The following is an 18515-nucleotide window of genomic DNA, read 5'->3' as shown; positions in this document are numbered from 1 at the left end:
CCCATTTTGCAGAGGGAAGGTGGATTTTCCACAAGGAGTGGGACAAACCTTTTGGATAAGTTCCATGAGTGGGGTGGCACGCAGCTCTTCGATCTTGCTCTCGTTCATGCAGGCTTGGTAATAGCGCTGTGCCTTGCGCTCTGCCTCGCTTGACACATTGGCCGTGGTGTTTTCTGTGGGAGGTACCCAGGAATCATGTGGGGCTCCAGGGATGGGGGTCCGCTGGAGCCAGAAGGATTCAGCCCCACTTTGGGCAAGGCCAGGCTCCAAAAAGGCACCAAGGACTGTCCCAACAGTCCCTGCCATGCCTCCAGGGACATCCTATTGACCCCATCCTTTCCTGGCCTCCTGCCCCCATCTCCTTTCCCACACACAGTGACTGTTCCAACTCTTTGAGGTCAAAAGATAAAGAAAGAAAGAAAAAAAATATTTTTTCTTTTTCCAGCAGCTCTGATATTCCCAGCCCCAGGTGCTGCCCTTGCCTATGTGCTGGTGCCTCCCAGCCCTGTGATTCTTTATTCCTGCAAAGAGGAACAATAAACCCATTTTTCTCCTCTGCCTCCAAAACCTTCCTTTCATCCCCCCAGCTAAAATTCTGCTTCCCCAGAGGGTTTTTGGGGTTTTTTTAATTTATTTTCCTGATGACACAGCTTGCACCTTTGGCTTCTCAGCTCTGTGGTTTTATTAACTAAAGGTCCCTCAGCTCCAAGGAATTCAAGGAAATGCCGAACGCAACCACTTGGCTGGAGGCCCAGTCTCCTCTCCCAGTAAAACCAGCACCAGATTTCTGCAGGAAAAGCCAGGGACAAAGCTGTTCCCGCGCCACCCCCTTTCTCTCAAAAGACAACACTCTTCCCAAACCTTCTCTTTCCAGATAATCAGCCCTGGCGCAGTGGAAAGTGCTGATAAGGAGCCAGTTGTTTGCTCAAAGCTTGAACAGAGCGTCCCCGCCAGTTGCTCGGATAAGCTGCTCTGCTTTGGTGTTCGCACGCAGAGGCCGAGCCCAGCACCCTCCCTTTGCTGGGGGAGTTTTAGCCCCCCAAAAATGGCCATATTGGCAGCCAGCCCCCCAAAAGGCTGCTCACAAAGGCTGGAAGTTATAGAACAGGAAAAATGCAGATCTGGGGTGACATTGAGGCACTACAGCCTCTGGATGCAGTCTAGAGAGCAAATCCTCAATTTCAGAATTTCTGGGAATGCCACCATGGTGTTTACAGAGCAGAGGCCTTTTCCCTGCTCGGCACCAAAGACTAGCAGCACCGCAGTGAAAAACCTCAGGACCATCGAGGAGAGCAAACACAGCCAGGATCTGTGTCTCACAGCATGTGTGTCACAGACTGGTTTGACACTGGAGTTAAGTTCCAACCTCATGTTTCTGTGTATGTGTTTTTGGCATTCCCTGCACCTGATGGGGCCGCTGAGAATTGCGGGGTCCCACCGCTCCCACGCACTCACCCAGCAGGTGCTTCATGATGGCCTGGTTGTGCTCCCAGAGGTTGTTGAAGGTGCCCCAGCGCGAGTGACCGTCAGGGAGAGGGTTGGCCTTGATCCAGCCCCCACAGGCGTAGCTGAAGAAGTCCTCACAGGGATTCACCGTGCGGTCCAGCGAGCTGAGGATGGAGCTGGTAACGGAGATGCAGGCTTCTGACAGGCACACGCTGGGTGACCCTGGCGGGGCAGGAACAGGTCAGCTCCTCTGCTGCAGCAGGATGAGTGGCACCACAGAGCATCCTGCCCTGAGCTGAAGGGGCAAATACCCCAGCTGGTACCCGAGCATCCCACCTTGGAGCTTACCACCCTGCTCTATGGCAAGCAATATGGACTAGCATGCTGGCCTATGTCTGAGCATCCTGGCCAAACTTCCCATCCCTGGGCAAGCATTTCATCTTATGCCCAAAGATCCTGTGCAGTGCCCAGTCATCCACCCTGGGGTGAAGGATGCAGAGAAATGGTCCATCCTGTGCTCAGGCATCAAGCTCCAGGATAAAGGGTCAGAGAAATATCTTATCCTGCATCTCAGCATTTCACTCTGGGGGTTAAGGGGTGCAGGTGACCATCCTGTTTTGAGCCCAAAGATCCCACCCCACACCTGAGCATCCTGTTTGATACCCAAGGATCCTGTCCTGGAGTGAGGGGGGCAGGTGGGAATCCCACCCTCGCACCAAATATTGTGTTCTGGGAACTCTCCAGCAGCCCACCCTGGTCAAAGGGGCAGCTGTTTGCTCAAAGCCTGAGCAAACCATCCCCACCAGTTACTCAGATAAGCTGCTCTGCCTCAGTGTTTGCACACAGAGGCTGAACCCAGGACCCTCCCTTTCCTGGGGGAGTTTTGGCTCCCAGAAAATAACCAAAGGACTTACTGGCTCTGTACTGGAAGACGAGTCCCAGCAGACAGGCCACGAGCAGTACCACCAGCACCCCCACCAGCACCACCAGCTGCTTTTCAGCGCGTGTCCGCTCAGCCCAGCACCCCCGGCTGCCCCGGGAGCTGCGGAAGTTCACCTGTGGGAAGAGCAGCGTCATCTCCCCGCTGGCAGAAAAACTCACTGATGCAGCCCCCATTCTGCTTCCCACAGGCCACAGCAGAAATTTAGCCCAGGAGAGGGTTCTGTCATGGATTCAGCGGGAAAAGGCAGCCGCTGCCTTCCAGAAACCAGGCAGGAAGGGCAGCACAATGGCAGGAAAGGGAGCAGGACGAGCGCTTTGGAGGGCTCACCTGCTGTCCCGTGCCACCCCAAACACTTTCTCAAGCACAGTGTAATCCCACGGCTGTCCCCATCCCCACTGCCAGCCCTGGGACAGGGTGGGGGCTTCATCTGAAAGTGCCTTAACAGGATACTCCCACTCAGGCAAAAAACATCCCCAGGAAACATCTCAATGTGAAGGTGGAGACGGCCCCGCCAGGAAAAGTAAAAACACCTTTGGGTCAGAAAGCACCATTCTAGAGACATGGAGCTGGGATTGGGGCCAGGACAGAGAGGATCTCTCCAGACCTGAACCCCTCCTGGTGAGGCCAGACACTGGCAGCCATGGGGTTTTTTTCTTGCCACCCTTGGCCCTCTTTAAGCTGCTTTCCCACTGCTTGGGAAGGAATTAAACTAATCCCTTTTTATGTGGGGACAAAAGTCCCAGTGCTGCAATAATTGCTCACCCCAACCATGCTAGGAAGGGGTTTGGCAGCAGAAAAGCTAGGAGGTGGAGTGCTGAAACAGCGAGGCAGGATATAGCCGTGCTGGCTCCCTGTGCCAGAAGGGGAGCGAAGGGCAGGAGTGGCAGGAGCCAACATGGCTCTGCCCTCACTGGACTTTACCCTCCAGACACTGGTCCCAGATAGAAAACCCTTCTGCACCCCCTTTGCTGCTTGCCAGGACACAAAATCCCCCTTTTCCTCCCTAAAAGACACATGAAGCTATACCTGAAAGCCATTGGGGTATCCATCACTGTCACCAAGGGAGTCCAGGGGGTCTTCATCGTCCAGCGTGGCCCGCTTGTAGGTCGACATCTGCACAGGGAGATCAGCAACAGAGGTGCTCAGTGGCCCGGAGTTGAGGAAGAGGATGAAGGATAAGAAAGATTTACACACCTTCTAAAGCCACCTCCTCCTCCAGCGAGCAAAATCCGAATGGCTCTGAGTTAGTAAAAGCCGACACAAACGCCGGAGGATGGTTTATGGAAAGCAAAGAGGGCCAGAGCCAAGAGCTGAGCAAAGCCTGAACCCGCCTCGCTTTCCCCCGGGGCCGGGTTGTGCAACCTCCCCTTCAGGCTGGAATAAAGCCGGATCCACCTCCGCCCTGAAGCGGGGAGAGGGACCCCCCTGTGCAAGGGAATCCCACAGTGCCAGGCACCTGGGGAAGGCTGGCGGCACAGAAAATGGCTTTTCACCCTGCCGCTGCCGGCTCGCTCGCGGCTCTGCGCCCCAGCTGTGGAACCCACGCACCGTGAAACACCCGGAGACGGCACCCAGAGCACCCAGAGGCGACAGACCGGGGATTTCAGCTGCGGACGGGCTCCCTCCCGGCGCCGTGACTCCCGGGCATTATCTTGTGCCTGTGCCCGGCTCTTATCTCATCCCCGGCAGAAAAACAAGGAAAACCTCGCGGGTTGGCAGCCGGCCCTTATCGTGCCGCCGCCACTGTTTCCTTCCCTTTGGCACTGCCCTGCCATCCAGCCAGACTGTCTCCCGACACAGCAAACAGCCCTCCACTCCCCCCCGAGGGGCTCGGCACCCCAAAATCCACCCCGACCCCGCCAGCGATGGCACCGCTCACAACCCTTCACCCACAGCCAGCGCAGGGAGGGGCTTCACACCCATCAGGATGCCCCCAGTCCGCTGCCATCCATCCCAAAGGGATGACTTGATCCAAACCCCACATATCCGTGCCTCAGTTTCCCCTGGCAGAATGAAAGCACCGGTTCTCAGCCTTGTTTCCAATAGCACCATTCCCAAACCTCCCTCTGCACGCCAATGATAATAATAAAAAATAATTAATATTATATTATAATTATTAAATAATTAACTATTAAACATTAAATATTAAATAACTAATTATTAATTATTAATTAGTAAATATTAATTATTGAATAATAAATAATTAAATAAATGATATCATATATATTATGTTTATATTTATTATAATATAATATATTATATATTTTTGTTATATAAATATAATTTATATAATAATAACAAGTCTCATCCTCTCCTGGGATCCCATATCCCAGCCTCAGTTTAATTAACCACAAAACCCAGCTGGGGAAGAGAAAGAGTTAAAACAAAGAGGTGGTTTCCCACCTTGGTTGTACCGAAATCTCGGACTGCAGCCCCAAAATCTCCCCTGGGCGCCCGCCTGGAGCCTGAGAACCGTGAAGCAAAAGAGCCTCAACTGCAAGATTTTATCGTGAGGAAAATCTCTGTTTAGATCCTATTTTCCCAACCCCTTTCACTTTTTTCCACCTATTTTAGTACTTCGGACACGCCTGAAATTGGCTGCGGGCACAAATCACCACTCACGAGGTGGGGGGATCCGTGAAGCCCCCACGGTTCTGCAACACCAAATTCCTGGAATCCCAGCTTTCACTCCATTTCCTGAGGAAATGCAATTTTTTTCCTCAGCGATCCCCCACCCCGCCTACCCCAGCATGAAAACAGAAGGAAAAAGACCAAAAATAATCTCTTTCTGTTCTCCTTTCACAAGAGATGTGTTAGTTCAACCCTGTACCAGCCATCAGAGAACCCAAACTGAGCCCGAGCTCCCCCAAAACACCCCCGAGAGACACCGGGCTCGACCCCCAGCATCCTTAATTGGAGGGAAATTGGGGCCCGGGAGGGATTTTTAACACCCAAATTGTCCATTTTGGGGGCCCAGTACCACCTCTGGGTGACCCCCCCTGCAGCACCCCTCTGCTGAGAAGCAGGAGCAGCCCCTTTTAGGGGTAGTTTTTGTCACACACCTCCCCCCTCCACGCCGTTATTTGCTTCAATCCCAATAAAAATGCATTTTCCCAGCTCCGATAGGGTGGGGGGCACTCGGGGGGTGCCCCCACACTTCAACTCCCCACGCGAGGGAATTTTCACTCTCTTTACAACTTACAAAACCCCCGGCCTTACTTTAAACAGCCTGCTTTTACCCCAGAGCGCTCCTTCGCTCTCCGAACAATGAGCGCCATGTGCCGGGAGCCCGCGCAGCCCCGGGGGGCTCGGGGGGTCGGCAGCGCCCGGCCCGGCCCGGCTCCGGGGCACCCCCGCTCCCCGCTCCGGGGCACCCCCGCTCCCCGCTCCGGGACACCCCGAGCCTCCGCCGCTGCTCCCGGCCCGGCTCCGGGGCACCCCCGCTCTCCGCTCTCCGCTCCGGGGCACCCCCGCTCTCTGCTCCCCGCTCCGGGACACCCCGAGCCTCCGCCGCTGCTCCGGGCTCCCCTCTCCGGGACACCCCGCTCCCCGCTCCCCGCTCTCTGCTCCCCTCTCCCCGCTCCCCTCTCCCCTCTCCCCGCTCCCCTCTCCCCTCTCCCCGCTCCCCTCTCCCCTCTCCCCTCTCCCCTCTCCCCGCTCCCCTCTCCCCTCTCCCCGCTCTCTGCTCCCCGCTCCCCTCTCCCCGCTCCCCTCTCCCCTCTCCCCGCTCTCTGCTCCCCTCTCCCCTCTCCCCGCTCCCCTCTCCCCTCTCCCCTCTCCCCTCTCCCCGCTCCCCTCTCCCCGCTCCCCTCTCCCCGCTCCCCGCTCCCCGCTCCCCGAGCCTCCGCCGCCGCTCCCGGCCCCGCCGCCATTTCCGAGCCAGCGCGGCCACCGGCGCCATGGGGATTCCTCGCCTTCCCCAGCCCCTCCGAGCCCCAGCTTCACCCGGAGCCCCCCGGGTCACCCCCCGGGTCACCCCCCGGGTCACCCCCCGGGTCACCCCCCCGAGCCCCGCCTGGCAAAGCGCTGCCCACCCGCAGCACCCATGGGTGCCCCCGCACCTCTGCAGCCCGCACTCAGCGCCCAGCGCGGCTCACGCTGCTCATCAGGATAATCGGGGGTAATTAGCAACTCCTAGTGCTAATTAGAGGTGCCGGTGTTAATTAGAGATGCCGGGAAAGGGGCTTGGAGGGGGTCTCTATTTTTGTGGGGACCAAATAAATTAATTTTTTAAGAAAAGCTCAAAAAGCAGCAAAAAAGCGTTAAACTTTAAAAAAACCAAACCAACAAACCAACAAACAATAAATAAATAAAACGTAGGGAGGAGAAGTACCCAGTGTGGGGGTGCTCGCAAACAGCCCCCCAAAAGTGGGTTCGGCTGGGTGGGGGGCGCCCCCCTCCCTTCGGGGGGGAAACACGGTGCAAACCCCCGCGGGGCTGGTCAGGAGAGCATTTGGGGGTTCAGGGGGGTTCAGGGGGGCACCCAGCTTGAGATCCCCACCAGCCGCAAAGAAAACGGGGGGAGTCCCGAGGGGGCACCCAGGGGGGCGCGGGGGTGCAGGGGGGGTCCCCGGGGGTGCCGTGGGGGCACATGGGGGTGTCTCGGGGGGATCCCTTGGGATGCAATGGGGGTCCCTTAAGGGCCCAGTGAGGGTCTCATGCGGGTCCCGCGGGGATCCCGGGGGTCCCCTGGGATGCAATGGGGGGCGTCCTGTGGGGTTACACGGAGCATCCCATGGGAGACGCATCACCCGGCGCCCCCTTCGGCCAAGCGCCCCCCACTCAGCCACCCCCACATTTGGGGGTGTCGCTGGGTCCCCCCACTCACCATGACCGTCACCCCACTCCTGCCGGCCCCGGCCCCGATGGGGCGAGCGCCCGCTGAGCCCCGGCCCCGCTCGTGACGCCGCCGAGGCCTAGCGAGGGTGGCGAGCGAAGGATGGATCTGGGATGGGAAACCAATGGGGCCGCGGAGGGACGGGCTTCCCGAGCGCCTCCTTTAACTCTTTCGGGGGGCCCCAGGCCCCGTCTGGGGGAGCCCCACGCGCCCCGCCGCTCTCGGCACATCCCCCCGGGGGAGCCCCGGCTCCCTCCCCGGCGGGGGGGTCACGGCCCGGCCCGGGCGAGCCGGGCGCGGTCCCGGCCGCGGGCAATCGTGCGAACGGGAAAGCGAGCGGGGCTGCGGGGAGAGCCCGTGCGAGAGCAGCCGTGCGGGCACACGAGCGTGAGCATCAAACATGTGTGAGCATCAAACACGGGTGTGAGCATCAAACACGGGTGTGAGCATCAAACACGCGTGTGAACATCAAACACGCGTGTGAACATCAAACACGGGTGTGAGCATCAAAGATGTGTGAGCATCAAAGATGTGTGAGCATCAAACACGGGTGTGAGCATCAAACACGGGTGTGAGCATCAAACACACGGGTGTGAGCATCAAACACGGGTGTGAGCATCAAACACGGGTGTGAGCATCAAAGATGTGTGAGCATCAAAGATGTGTGAGCATCAAACACGGGTGTGAGCATCAAACACGCGCGTGTGAGCATCAAACACGGGTGTGAGCATCAAACATGGGTGTGAGCATCAAACGTGTGAGCATCAAACACGGGTGTGAGCATCAAACACGTGTGAGCATCAAACACGGGTGTGAGCATCAAACACGCGTGTGAACATCAAACACGCGTGTGAACATCAAACACGGGTGTGAGCATCAAACACGCGCGTGTGAGCATCAAACACGGGTGTGAACATCAAACATGTGTGTGAACATCAAACGTGTGAGCATCAAACACGGGTGTGAACATCAAACACGCGCGTGTGACCATCAGAACCAGGCGCGTGTGCGAGCGAGCGGTGCCACCAAGGGCCCAGCGTGCGCTTGTGCCACGGGCACGCGTGCACTTGTGCAAGGCTGTGCACGGGCGTGTGCTGCTTGCCCGGCTGCAGCTGCGCGTGAGCACACGCGCACACACCCGCTCGTGTGCATGGCTGCAGCTGAACAAGTGTGCCAGCACGAGCAGCACACCCGGAGCACGGGCGGCGGCGCGGCCGCGGTGCCGGGCATGGAACGCGCGGTGCCGGGGATGGGAACGCGCGGTGCCGGGGATGGGAACGCGCGGTGCCGGGCATGGAACGCGCGGTGCCGGGCATGGAACGCGCGGTGCCGGGGATGGAACGCGCGGTGCCGGGGATGGAACGCGCGGTGCCGGGCATGGAACGCGCGGTGCCGGGCATGGAACGCGCGGTGCCGGGGATGGGAACGCGCGGTGCCGGGCATGGAACGCGCGGTGCCGGGGATGGGAACGCGCGGTGCCGGGGATGGGAACGCGCGGTGCCGGGCATGGAACGCGCGGTGCCGGGCATGGAACGCGCGGTGCCGGGGATGGGAACGCGCGGTGCCGGGGATGGGAACGCGCGGTGCCGGGGATGGAACGCGCGGTGCCGGGCATGGAACGCGCGGTGCCGGGGATGGGAACGCGCGGTGCCGGGGATGGAACGCGCGGTGCCGGGCATGGAACGCGCGGTGCCGGGGATGGGAACGCGCGGTGCCGGGCATGGAACGCGCGGTGCCGGGGATGGGAACGCGCGGTGCCGGGGATGGAACGCGCGGTGCCGGGGATGGGAACGCGCGGTGCCGGGGATGGGAACGCGCGGTGCCGGGCATGGAACGCGCGGTGCCGGGGATGGGAACGCGCGGTGCCGGGGATGGAACGCGCGGTGCCGGGCATGGAACGCGCGGTGCCGGGCATGGGAACGCGCGGTGCCGGGCATGGAACGCGCGGTGCCGGGCATGGGAACGCGCGGTGCCAGGGATGGGAACGCGCGGTGCCGGGCATGGAACGCGCGGTGCCGGGCATGGGAACGCGCGGTGCCAGGGATGGAACGCGCGGTGCCGGGGATGGGAACGCGCGGTGCCGGGCATGGAACGCGCGGTGCCGGGCATGGGAACGCGCGGTGCCGGGCATGGAACGCGCGGTGCCGGGGATGGGAACGCGCGGTGCCGGGCATGGGAACGCGCGGTGCCAGGGATGGGAACGCGCGGTGCCGGGCATGGAACGCGCGGTGCCAGGCATGGAACGCGCGGTGCCAGGCATGGAACGCGCGGTGCCAGGGATGGGAACGCGCGGTGCCGGGCATGGAACGCGCGGTGCCCCGGGCCGGGCTGAGCACGGACACGCTCATCACACCCACGGGCCGCAAATCGCTTCTGCTGGGCTCACAGAGCGCGGGGGGGCACAGAGCGGTGAGGAGAGCGTGGGAAGGGGAAAGGCTTCCGGAGAGCTTTGCAGGGTCCGCAAGGGGCTGTGCCCGTCCCATGGCGGCGGCCGGGGCTCCCTTGGTCGCACCCCGGGGCTCCCGGATCTGTGGGCTGACACCGCCACCTTCTGGGAAGCCACGGGCGGCTCCGCGGGGCACGGAGCCCCCCGCTCCCCGCCATAGGGAAACTGGCGCAGGGCTGGGTGTCACCCCCTCCCCAGCCACCCCGCCCTCGTCACCACGCCGTGCTCATTGTAGGTCCTACAGTAACGCCGCGGGATCCCAGCAGGGATCTCTCGTGGGCTGCTGCAGGAGCCCGTGTGGGGAAACTGAGGCAGGGAGACGCCACTCATCTTCATCACCCCCACCACAACCCCTCCCTGGTGCCTCTAGCGCGGTCTAGGTGAAAAAAATGCAAAATTCGGCAAAACGCACATCTATCCCACCAAGAGGCACCCCAAACTCTCCCGTGTGAAGCGGGGGAGGGATGTTCAGCACTTACAACCAGGCTTGGTGCATCCCAGTCCTCCCAGTCCTCCCAGTATAACCCGGCAGAGGGCACCAGTAAGCCCAGTTTGTGGCCTTTTCTCCCCCGTCCCCCCCCTCGCTGGCAGCAGGGGGAGGGTGGAGGAAGGGGAGGAGGAGGAGGAGGCGAAGGCCGGGTGCAGGGGGATTTAAGGGCTCGCGGTCCCCCCGGCCCGGCCTCCTCCCGCCGCCCAGAGGGACGTGGGTGTCGGGACCCAAGTTAGTGCGGGTACGTGTGTGACAGCCCCGGTAAGGACCCCCGGGCCCCGCTGCCATCCCAGGGTAGGGAGGGAGGGTCTCCGGGGAGCGAGGGGGCGTGCAGAGGAGGGGAGGCACCGTGGGGACACGGGCAAGTGGTGGGGACGTGGGTGTGCAACAGGGACACGGGCAAGTGCTGGCGACACGGGGGTGTCATGGGGACATGGACATGTGATGGGAACGTGGATCCGCAACAGCGACACAGATGTGGTCGGGACACGAGTGTGCAACAGGGACTCGGGTGTGCAACAGGGACTCGGGTGTGCAACAGGGACACGAGTGTGCAGCAGGGACTCGAGTGTCCAACAAGGACACGAGTGTGCAACAGGGACTCGGGTGTGCAACAGGGACTCGGGTGTGCAACAGGGACACGAGTGTGCAGCAGGGACACGAGTGTGCAACAGGGACACGAGTGTGCAACAGGGACTCGGGTGTGCAACAGGGACTCGGGTGTGCAACAGGGACACGAGTGTGCAGCAGGGACACGAGTGTGCAGGAGGGACACGGGTGTGCAGCAGGGACACGAGTGTGCAACAGGGACACGAGTGTGCAACAGGGACTCGGGTGTGCAGCAGGGACTCGAGTGTGCAGCAGGGACACGAGTGTGCAACAGGGACACGAGTGTGCAACAGGGACACGAGTGTGCAACAGGGACACGAGTGTGCAGCAGGGACACGAGTGTGCAGCAGGGACTCGAGTGTGCAGCAGGGACACGAGCATGTGGCGGACACACCGATTCGGGATGGGGATGCAGCAGGGACATGGGTGTGTGATGGGACGAGGTCATGTGGGGACGTGGGTGTGCAACAGGGATCCAGGTGTGGGATGGGGACGGGGACAGGGCTGTGTGCTGGGGACACGGGGGTGCATTAGGGACATGGGCACACACGGGTGGGGTGTGGGGGGTGTGGGGGGTGGGTGGGGTGGGTGGGGTGTGGGGGGTATGGGGGGTGTGGGGGGTGTGGGGGGTGTGTGGGGTGTGGGGTGTGTGGGGTGTGTGGGGTGTGGCGGGTCTGTGGGGTGTGTGGGGTGTGTGCTGGGGACACGGGGGTGTGCTGGGATTGCAGACGGGCAGCAGAGACACGGACATGGGATGGGAACATGACAGGGACACATGATGGGGACACACGAGAGGTACAAGCACGATGGGGACATTGGCATGGAAGGGGAACACACGTGATGGGGACATGGCCATGTGATGGGGACCCCGCTGTGCCACAGGGGCCGTGCCGGCTTTCTCCAGCTCGGGTTGGTGACAGTGAGGTGGTGCCTCCTGGGACTGATGGCCAGGGGAGGCGGGGTGGGGCGGGGGTAAGTTGGCATGTCCCCAGGGAGTCAGATCGGTGACTGTGCAGGGAAGGGACATTTCTTTCCGTCCTCGCTTGGCTGACCCCGGGGCAAAGGTCTTTGTGGGGAAACTGAGGCACGAGCGGGTGCCACCCACCCCGCAGCTCTCTTCTGGCAGCACCCGCTCAGCGCCGCAGAATGAAGGTTCTGTTCGTCCTCCTCGTCGCCCAGCTCTGCTCAGCATCCCTGGTCCCGGGTAGGTGAGGTGTGGAAGGGCAGCACCCAGAAGTGGGTGCTGTTGGGTGCTATAGCCCGGCTCCCCTGCAGAGAGGGAGAAGGACCCCGAGTACTGGCGGCGGCAGGCACAGGAGACCCTGCGGAACGCGCTCCGGCTCCAGCGCCTCAACCAGAACGTGGCCAAGAACCTCATCCTGTTCCTGGGGGACGGTGAGATGGGAGGGGAGCCCCCACCCCGGGCCGGGGGCAGAGGGGCTGGCGGACACCGGGGGTGATGAAGTGGGCGCTGTGATGAACTGGGGCTTCGACACACTGGATGTTGTGGGTGCAGTGCTGAGTTGTGTTCTGGGGTAAACTGGGTGCTGCAATGAACTGGATTTACAAAATAAATGGGTGCTATAGTAAATTGAGTTTACAGCAAACTGGGTGCTGGATGAACTGGATTTGCAAAAAAATATTGGTTGCTGCAATCAGTTTGGTTTGCTTTAAGTTGGGTGTTGGGGTTAACTGGGTGCTGGTATGAACTGAATTTAGAGTAAGTTGAGTGCTGCAATAAATTGGCTTTGCAATGAAATTGTGTGCTGGGGCAAACTGGGTTACAATAAATTGGGTGCTGGCATAAACTGGGTGCTGCAATGAACTGAGATCACAGCAAACTGGGCGCAGGGATAAACTGGATTGGCGAAGAACTGGGTGCTCAGGTAAATTGGTTTTGCCATAATTTGGGTGCTGGGATAAACCGTGTGCTGGAATGAATTGGATTTGCAAAAAGCTGGGTGTTGCAACAAACTGCGTTCTCTGATAAACTGGCTTTGTAATGAAAAGCGGCTGCTGGGATAGACTGGGAGCTGGGATAGACTGGGAGCTGGGATAGACTGGGAGCTGGGATGAACTGGGAGCTGGGATAGACTGGGAGCTGGGATGAACTGGGAGCTGGGATAGACTGGGAGCTGGGATGAACTGGGAGCTGGGATGAACTGGGAGCTGGGATAGACTGGGAGCTGGGATGAACTGGGAGCTGGGATAGACTGGGAGCTGGGATAGACTGGGAGCTGGGATGAACTGGGAGCTGGGATGAACTGGGAGCTGGGATGAACTGGGAGCGTTAACTGCCATAAAAGCGATGGGATGAACTGGCGATGGGCCAAGCTGGCTGTGCAGTGACCCGAGATGAGCGGCTTTGCACGGAGGGCTGTGCGAGGCTGACCGTGTCCCGCAGGAATGGGCGTCTCCACGGTCACGGCCGCCCGCATCCTCAAAGGGCAGCTGCAGCACGGGCAGGGCGAGGAGAGCCTGCTGGAGATGGACAAGTTCCCCTTCGTGGCCCTGGCCAAGGTGAGGCTCCCGGAGCGCCGCGGGGACGGGCGGGCGGCACCGGGCGGGCTGGAGCGGGGCCAGGGAGCGGAGCTGGCTCCGGTGGCCGGGCCGTGCCAGGGGCCGCCCGTGGGAACGGGGAGGCCGGGCAGGAGGAGCCCGCCGGCTGCGGGACGCCACAGGACCCCCCCTGCTTCTCCCGGGGCCGTTTTGCTGAACAAAACCTTTTAAAATAATAATTAAAGTCAGCGGCCACCTCCGTTTACCCCGTGGGGATGTTCGTGGCACTGGCTTCAATCTCCCTGCCAAAATACGGGCTGAAAAAAGGCTAAAAGCAGCAAAATGCAGCGAGGGGGAGGATGTGCCACCACGGTGGAGGAGCCGGGGGTAAAACGGGGGGCAAAGGGCGAAAGGGAGGAGACACGGGTGGGATGGGGGGTCTGGTGCAGGGAGGGACGGCCCGGGGGGGGAATGGTGGTGCTGATCACTACGGTGCTTTATCCATCTCCCACCTTCCAGACCTACAACACCAATGCCCAGGTGCCCGACAGCGCCGGCACTGCCACCGCCTACCTGTGCGGCGTCAAAGCCAACGAGGGGACCCTGGGGGTGAGCGCCGGCGTCACCCGGGACCGCTGCAACACCACCAAGGGCCAGGAGGTGACCTCCATCCTCCGCTGGGCCAAGGAGGCAGGTGAGGGGCGGGCAGACCTGGGCAGGAGGCCAAGCCGGGCGTTTTGGGGCTGATCTCACCCTTGTCCCCTGAACTGGTGGAGCAGGCAAGGCCGTGGGCATTGTCACCACCACACGAGTGACCCACGCCACACCCAGCGCTGCCTACGCCCACTCTGCCAACCGTGACTGGTACTCGGATGCAGAGATGCCCCCGGATGCCCTGGAGGGTGGCTGCAAGGACATCGCCCGGCAGCTGGTGGAGAACATCCCTGAGATTGAGGTAGGGATGAGGACGCCAGGAATGTGCCCTAGAGTCAGTGGGGATGGGACCAGGGCAGCCTGGGGTGGGGGCTGGAGCCACCCAAGGGTGGGGACAGGGCTGTGGATAGATGTGTGACCAGGACCACCAACAGCTGAAGAGCCACAGCTCCCAGGAGATGCTGGGCTGGAGCCACCAAGGGGTGCAGGGTCAGGACTGTGAGTGGATACAAGACAAGGAGCACCCCACAGATGTGAGGCTGAGAGCACTCATGGGTGCAGGACCAGGATTGTGGGTACATATGGGGCCAGGACCAGCAATGGGTGCAAAGCTGGGACCCCAGTGCGATGGTGGACTGGGACCACCCATGGGGGCACAACCAGGACCACACAATGGTCAGAGTCAGAGCCCCCAGCAGATGTGGGCTCAGGACCACCCATGGGCACAGAGTGGGGACCACCATGGGTGGGGTACCAGCACTTTCAGGTGGACACGGCCCCAGGACACTCAAACATAGGCTGGGACCACAAGCACCAAGGACCAAGCCACAGACCCACAAATCTATCCTTGCCTCCTCCTTTCCCGTACTTCCCAGACTCAAAACTCTTCCTTTTACCCCCAGTTCTGCTCCCTGCTGTGGATTTATGCAGAAATTCAGCACTGTAAATAAATCTTCTTCTGTCCTTCAAAATAGCCCCAAAGCAAAACATCCCAGCCTGTTATTTAGCTCTTTAATAGCCTCTTTTGCTGGTTTTTTTTTTTTTTTTTTCCCTTTAATATAATTTTAACTCTGTCCCAGGCTGGAAATAATTATATAGTGGGGAAAAGACTTTTCTTTCCCTTTTTTTTTTGTTAATAATTTTGGCGTTGGTGTTTTGCAGCTTTATAATTCACCTTCTAAGCAGAGAAAGGGGGGGAAAAAATACAAAAAAACCATAAAATCTCTGCTAGGTTATAAATAACAGAGGCCAAATAAATCAGGCTCCAAAGCAAACAGGGAGAGCCACGGGATGGGGCTCCATTCCAGTGGGTTCATGTGGGGATCCCGATGTGGAGCATCCTTCCCACAGATGGGGGAAAAAAAAATATTCAAAAAGCCAAATCCCTGCTTGAAATGGTTATTTCTGTCCTCAGTTTTAATTAATAGGAAGAGATTCAGGGTTATTTTGGGCGAGGTGAAATTCCTCGGGTGTTTTTGCCCACAGTGCCAGGGCTTTCCTGGACATCCCATTCCGCCCCTTCAGGGTCTTCCCCATTAAACCCCAGCTGGAGGGGGAAATTTGAAACAATTAAAAGCTATTTAAAACTACATTTCCTCCCCTCTTTTGCAGGTGATCCTGGGTGGGGGGCGGAAATACATGTACCCCAAAAATTTCAGTGATGCGGAATATCCCCACGAGGAGAAGCATCGGGGCACCCGCCTGGACGGCAGGAACCTGGTCCAGGCATGGCAGGAGGCCAAGCCCCGTGGCAAGGTGACCAGGGACTCCCTGGGGCTGGGGGTACACACACATCACCCCACTGCAACCCTACAGAGCCGTTCCTAGGGGATGGAATATTTTGGGGAGCATCTGCGGGGGTGGCAGAGGCAGTGGAAAGGTGACAATGCCCCTGTCCCCTGTCCCCAGGTTGCTGAGTACGTGTGGCACCGGCGGGGGCTGCTGGCGCTCAACCTCAGCCGCACCGACTTCCTGCTGGGTGAGTCCCTGCACCCAAGGGTGCCCTGGCAGCAGCTGGGTGCTCTAGGGGCACCCCTGTACTGTCCTAGGGCGCTGGGCCAGCTGCGGTGGCCAGTTATCCTCTCAAGGGTGCTGCTGCCCTGTCCTGGACGTGCCCCAAAGATGGTTCTGATCCCTTGGGGGTGCTGGACGATCCTGTTACCCCCCCGGGGATGCTGATATCCCGAAGGGATGCTGTTACATCCCCAAGGGTGGGGCTACCGCTGCCCCCAGGGGTGCTGGTACCTCCCAAAGGGGCTGCAATCCCAGAAAATGCCGGTGCCCCACCCTGGGGATGTTGGGGTGCTCTCGAGGATGTGCTGCCCACCGAGGACGATGTTACACCCCCAGGGATGCTGCTGCTCCCACCCTGGGACACAGCTCCCTGCTAGGGATGCAGCTCGTTTGTCAGCAGTGAAATTCCCATCCCATTTGGAATGTGGAATCCTGCCGGGCAGGAGGAAGGAAGGGCTGGGATTATCCCCGGGTTCTATCTGATCTCCCTGGATCCGGTGCTGTGTGAAACGCTTGAGCCAGCACAAGGAGCAGGATTTGGCCCCCCCTTTTTCTTTTGGTGGGAAAAGGATGTGCCCAGCAGTGTCCCTGTCCCCAGGCCTCTTCGAGCCAGGGGACATGGTGTACGAGCTGGACAGGAACAACGAGACAGATCCATCCCTCAGCGAGATGGTGTCCGTGGCCATCAGGATACTCCAGAAAAATCCCCGGGGGTTCTTCCTCCTGGTTGAAGGTGGGAGTTCATGGGGGTGCAAAAAGGGAGGGGATTCGATAAAAGGGTGAAAAGGGAGTGATGGGGATACAAAAAGGGGAGGAAAAAGGGGGTGATGAGGTACAAAAGAGGCTGCAGAAAGGTGGGGAAATTGGACGAAGGGGAGGTACAAAAAGTGAGGACTGGACCGTGCAAAAGGATGGGAAATGGAGTGAAGGAAGAACAAAAATGGGGATTAAGGGTGATGGCACAAAGAGGGAGGATAATGAGGAGATGTGAGTGCAAAAAAAGGGGATGAGGAGGAAGGATAAGGGGGTGGTGGGGGGGACACAAATGACAGATAAAGGGGATATGGGGGAATGCAAAAAGAGAGGTAACAGGGACAATGAAGGTGCAAAAAGGGATAAAAGGGGTGAAGGTGGAACGCTAAAACAGATTAAGGGTAGGGGGATAAAAAGGAAGAATAAGAGAGCTGATGGGAGTGCAAAAGGGAGGATGTGGAATGTAAAAAGGGGGGTAAATAGGGTGATGGGGAGATCCAGACGGGGAATAAAGGGGAGTGCGAGGCTGGGAAGAGGAGGGGAGGGCAATATGAGCAGCGCTGGGCTCCGCAGGCGGCCGCATCGACCACGGGCATCACGAGGGGAAGGCAAAGCAGGCGCTGCACGAGGCTGTGGAGCTGGACAGGGCCATTGGGCTGGCCACACGCCTCACGTCCACCCAGGACACGCTCAGCGTCGTCACCGCTGACCACTCGCACGTCTTCACCTTTGGTGGCTACACCCCCCGCGGGAACCCCATCTTCGGTGAGCTCTGCCCGGCCATGGTGCCGGGAACAGCTTGGGGACAGCTTGGGGACAGCCTGGGGACACCGTGGGGAGAGACTGGGGACACCGTGGGGAGAGCCTGGGGACACCGTGGGGACAGCTTGGGGACACCCTGGGGGGATTCCCTCCCGGTGACTGTGCCACCCCACCAGGCCTGGCCCCGATGCAGAGCGATGTGGACCGCAAACCCTTCACCTCCATCCTCTACGGCAACGGCCCCGGCTATAAAATCGTGGCAGGCGAGCGAGAAAACGTCTCTGCCGTGGATTTCGGTGAGCGAGTTTTAGGCCAAAACCCCTTAAAATCATCCCAACTTGGCTAAAATGAGCTGGGTTCTGACACGATTCTCACCTGTGCTGTTTACCCCAGCACACGCCGACTACCAGGCGCAGTCAGCCGTGCCGCTGCGGCAGGAGACCCACGGTGGCGAGGACGTGGCCGTGTTCGCCCGCGGGCCCATGGCCCACCTGCTGCACGGGGTCCACGAGCAGAACTACATCCCCCACGCCATGGCCTACGCCGCCTGCATCGGCTCCAACCGAGGCCACTGCAACGCTGCCACCCGCCCTGCCACCCCCCTGCTCCTGCCCTCCTTCAGCCTCCTCCTCCTCCTCCTCTGCTAAAGTGCCTCTTGCAAATCACCAAGGGGGATTTATTTTTAATTCATCCCCCCTTTTTATTTTTTTGTGGACAGCAGCGCCCGGGAAAGAGAGAGAACAGAGAGACTCAGCGGAGCTAAAGCAGCCGCTGGCGGTTTGGTGCTGGGAGCTGCCTCTGTAAATACATGGTTCCTTCCCTATAATTAGCAACGTTCCCTGGCCTATCCCAAACCCACCGCAGGATTGGGGATGGCAGCTGGAGCCTCGGCGGATAAAACCCCCTCTTTGAGCGAAATGCGATGGGGCTGGGTCCCAAAATGCCTCTGCGGTCCCTTGGCTGAGGACTGACCCTGGTGCCCAACTCGTCACATGTGTGGGGAGCCAGAGACCACACGAAGATGGGAAAAAAAATTAACTCATAGGGTTAATTTGTCCCTAAA

General features: G+C 59.7%; 2 protein-coding genes across 29 annotated transcripts in view; one reads left to right on the top strand and one right to left on the bottom strand.

Annotated features, from left to right (window-relative positions):
- The window catches only part of ECE1 (endothelin converting enzyme 1), a 15848-nt gene extending 5644 nt beyond the window's left edge, over window positions 1-10204 (bottom strand). The window contains exons 1-8 of one of the 25 annotated variants that reach the window (XM_086860484.1): window positions 6451-6505; window positions 4793-4883; window positions 3938-4064; window positions 3584-3628; window positions 3416-3502; window positions 2361-2502; window positions 1456-1668; window positions 49-173 (exon numbers count right to left, since the gene is read on the bottom strand). In XM_086860484.1, coding sequence (XP_086716610.1) covers window positions 49-173; window positions 1456-1668; window positions 2361-2502; window positions 3416-3502 — 567 coding nt within the window. In that variant the 5' untranslated portion in view covers window positions 3584-3628; window positions 3938-4064; window positions 4793-4883; window positions 6451-6505. Of the gene's footprint in view, window positions 1-48; window positions 174-1455; window positions 1669-2360; window positions 2503-3415; window positions 3503-3583; window positions 4065-4792; window positions 4884-5011; window positions 5087-6450; window positions 6588-7217; window positions 7474-10151 lie in introns of those variants that run through there. The other 24 variants (XM_086860486.1, XM_086860483.1, XM_086860485.1 and 21 more) reach the window with 24 other exon arrangements.
- ALPL (alkaline phosphatase, biomineralization associated) lies at window positions 9485-18515 on the top strand. 4 transcript variants are annotated; one of them, XM_086860505.1, is made up of 12 exons: window positions 9485-9635; window positions 11884-11975; window positions 12047-12166; window positions 13176-13291; window positions 13790-13964; window positions 14050-14225; window positions 15536-15679; window positions 15833-15902; window positions 16536-16670; window positions 17264-17455; window positions 17629-17748; window positions 17846-18515. In XM_086860505.1, exons 2-12 carry the CDS (start codon window positions 11918-11920, stop codon window positions 18097-18099), a joined length of 1560 nt encoding a protein of 519 aa, XP_086716631.1. In that variant the 5' UTR covers window positions 9485-9635; window positions 11884-11917; the 3' UTR covers window positions 18100-18515. The 4 variants fall into 4 exon arrangements, with proteins under 4 accessions (XP_086716631.1, XP_086716629.1, XP_086716630.1 ...); XM_086860503.1 differs by lacking the exon at window positions 9485-9635 and adding an exon at window positions 10262-10403; XM_086860504.1 differs by lacking the exon at window positions 9485-9635 and adding an exon at window positions 10283-10423.

Source organism: Cyanistes caeruleus, chromosome 22, assembly GCF_971803275.1.
Source record: "Cyanistes caeruleus chromosome 22, bCyaCae1.hap1.1, whole genome shotgun sequence".
Lineage (NCBI taxonomy): Eukaryota > Metazoa > Chordata > Aves > Passeriformes > Paridae > Cyanistes > Cyanistes caeruleus.
This window is presented reverse-complemented; position numbering and strand designations above follow the sequence as displayed.

Coding starts and splice junctions, on each gene's coding strand:
- ALPL (XM_086860506.1), top strand. CDS start 11,151: ATGTGGCGGACACACCGATTCGGGATGGGGATGCAGCAGGGACATGG. Junction 11,198..11,883: donor GGGATGCAGCAGGGACATGG/GTGTGTGATGGG, acceptor CCCACCCCGCAG/CTCTCTTCTGGCAGCACCCG. Junction 14,226..15,535: donor AGAACATCCCTGAGATTGAG/GTAGGGATGAGG, acceptor CCTCTTTTGCAG/GTGATCCTGGGTGGGGGGCG.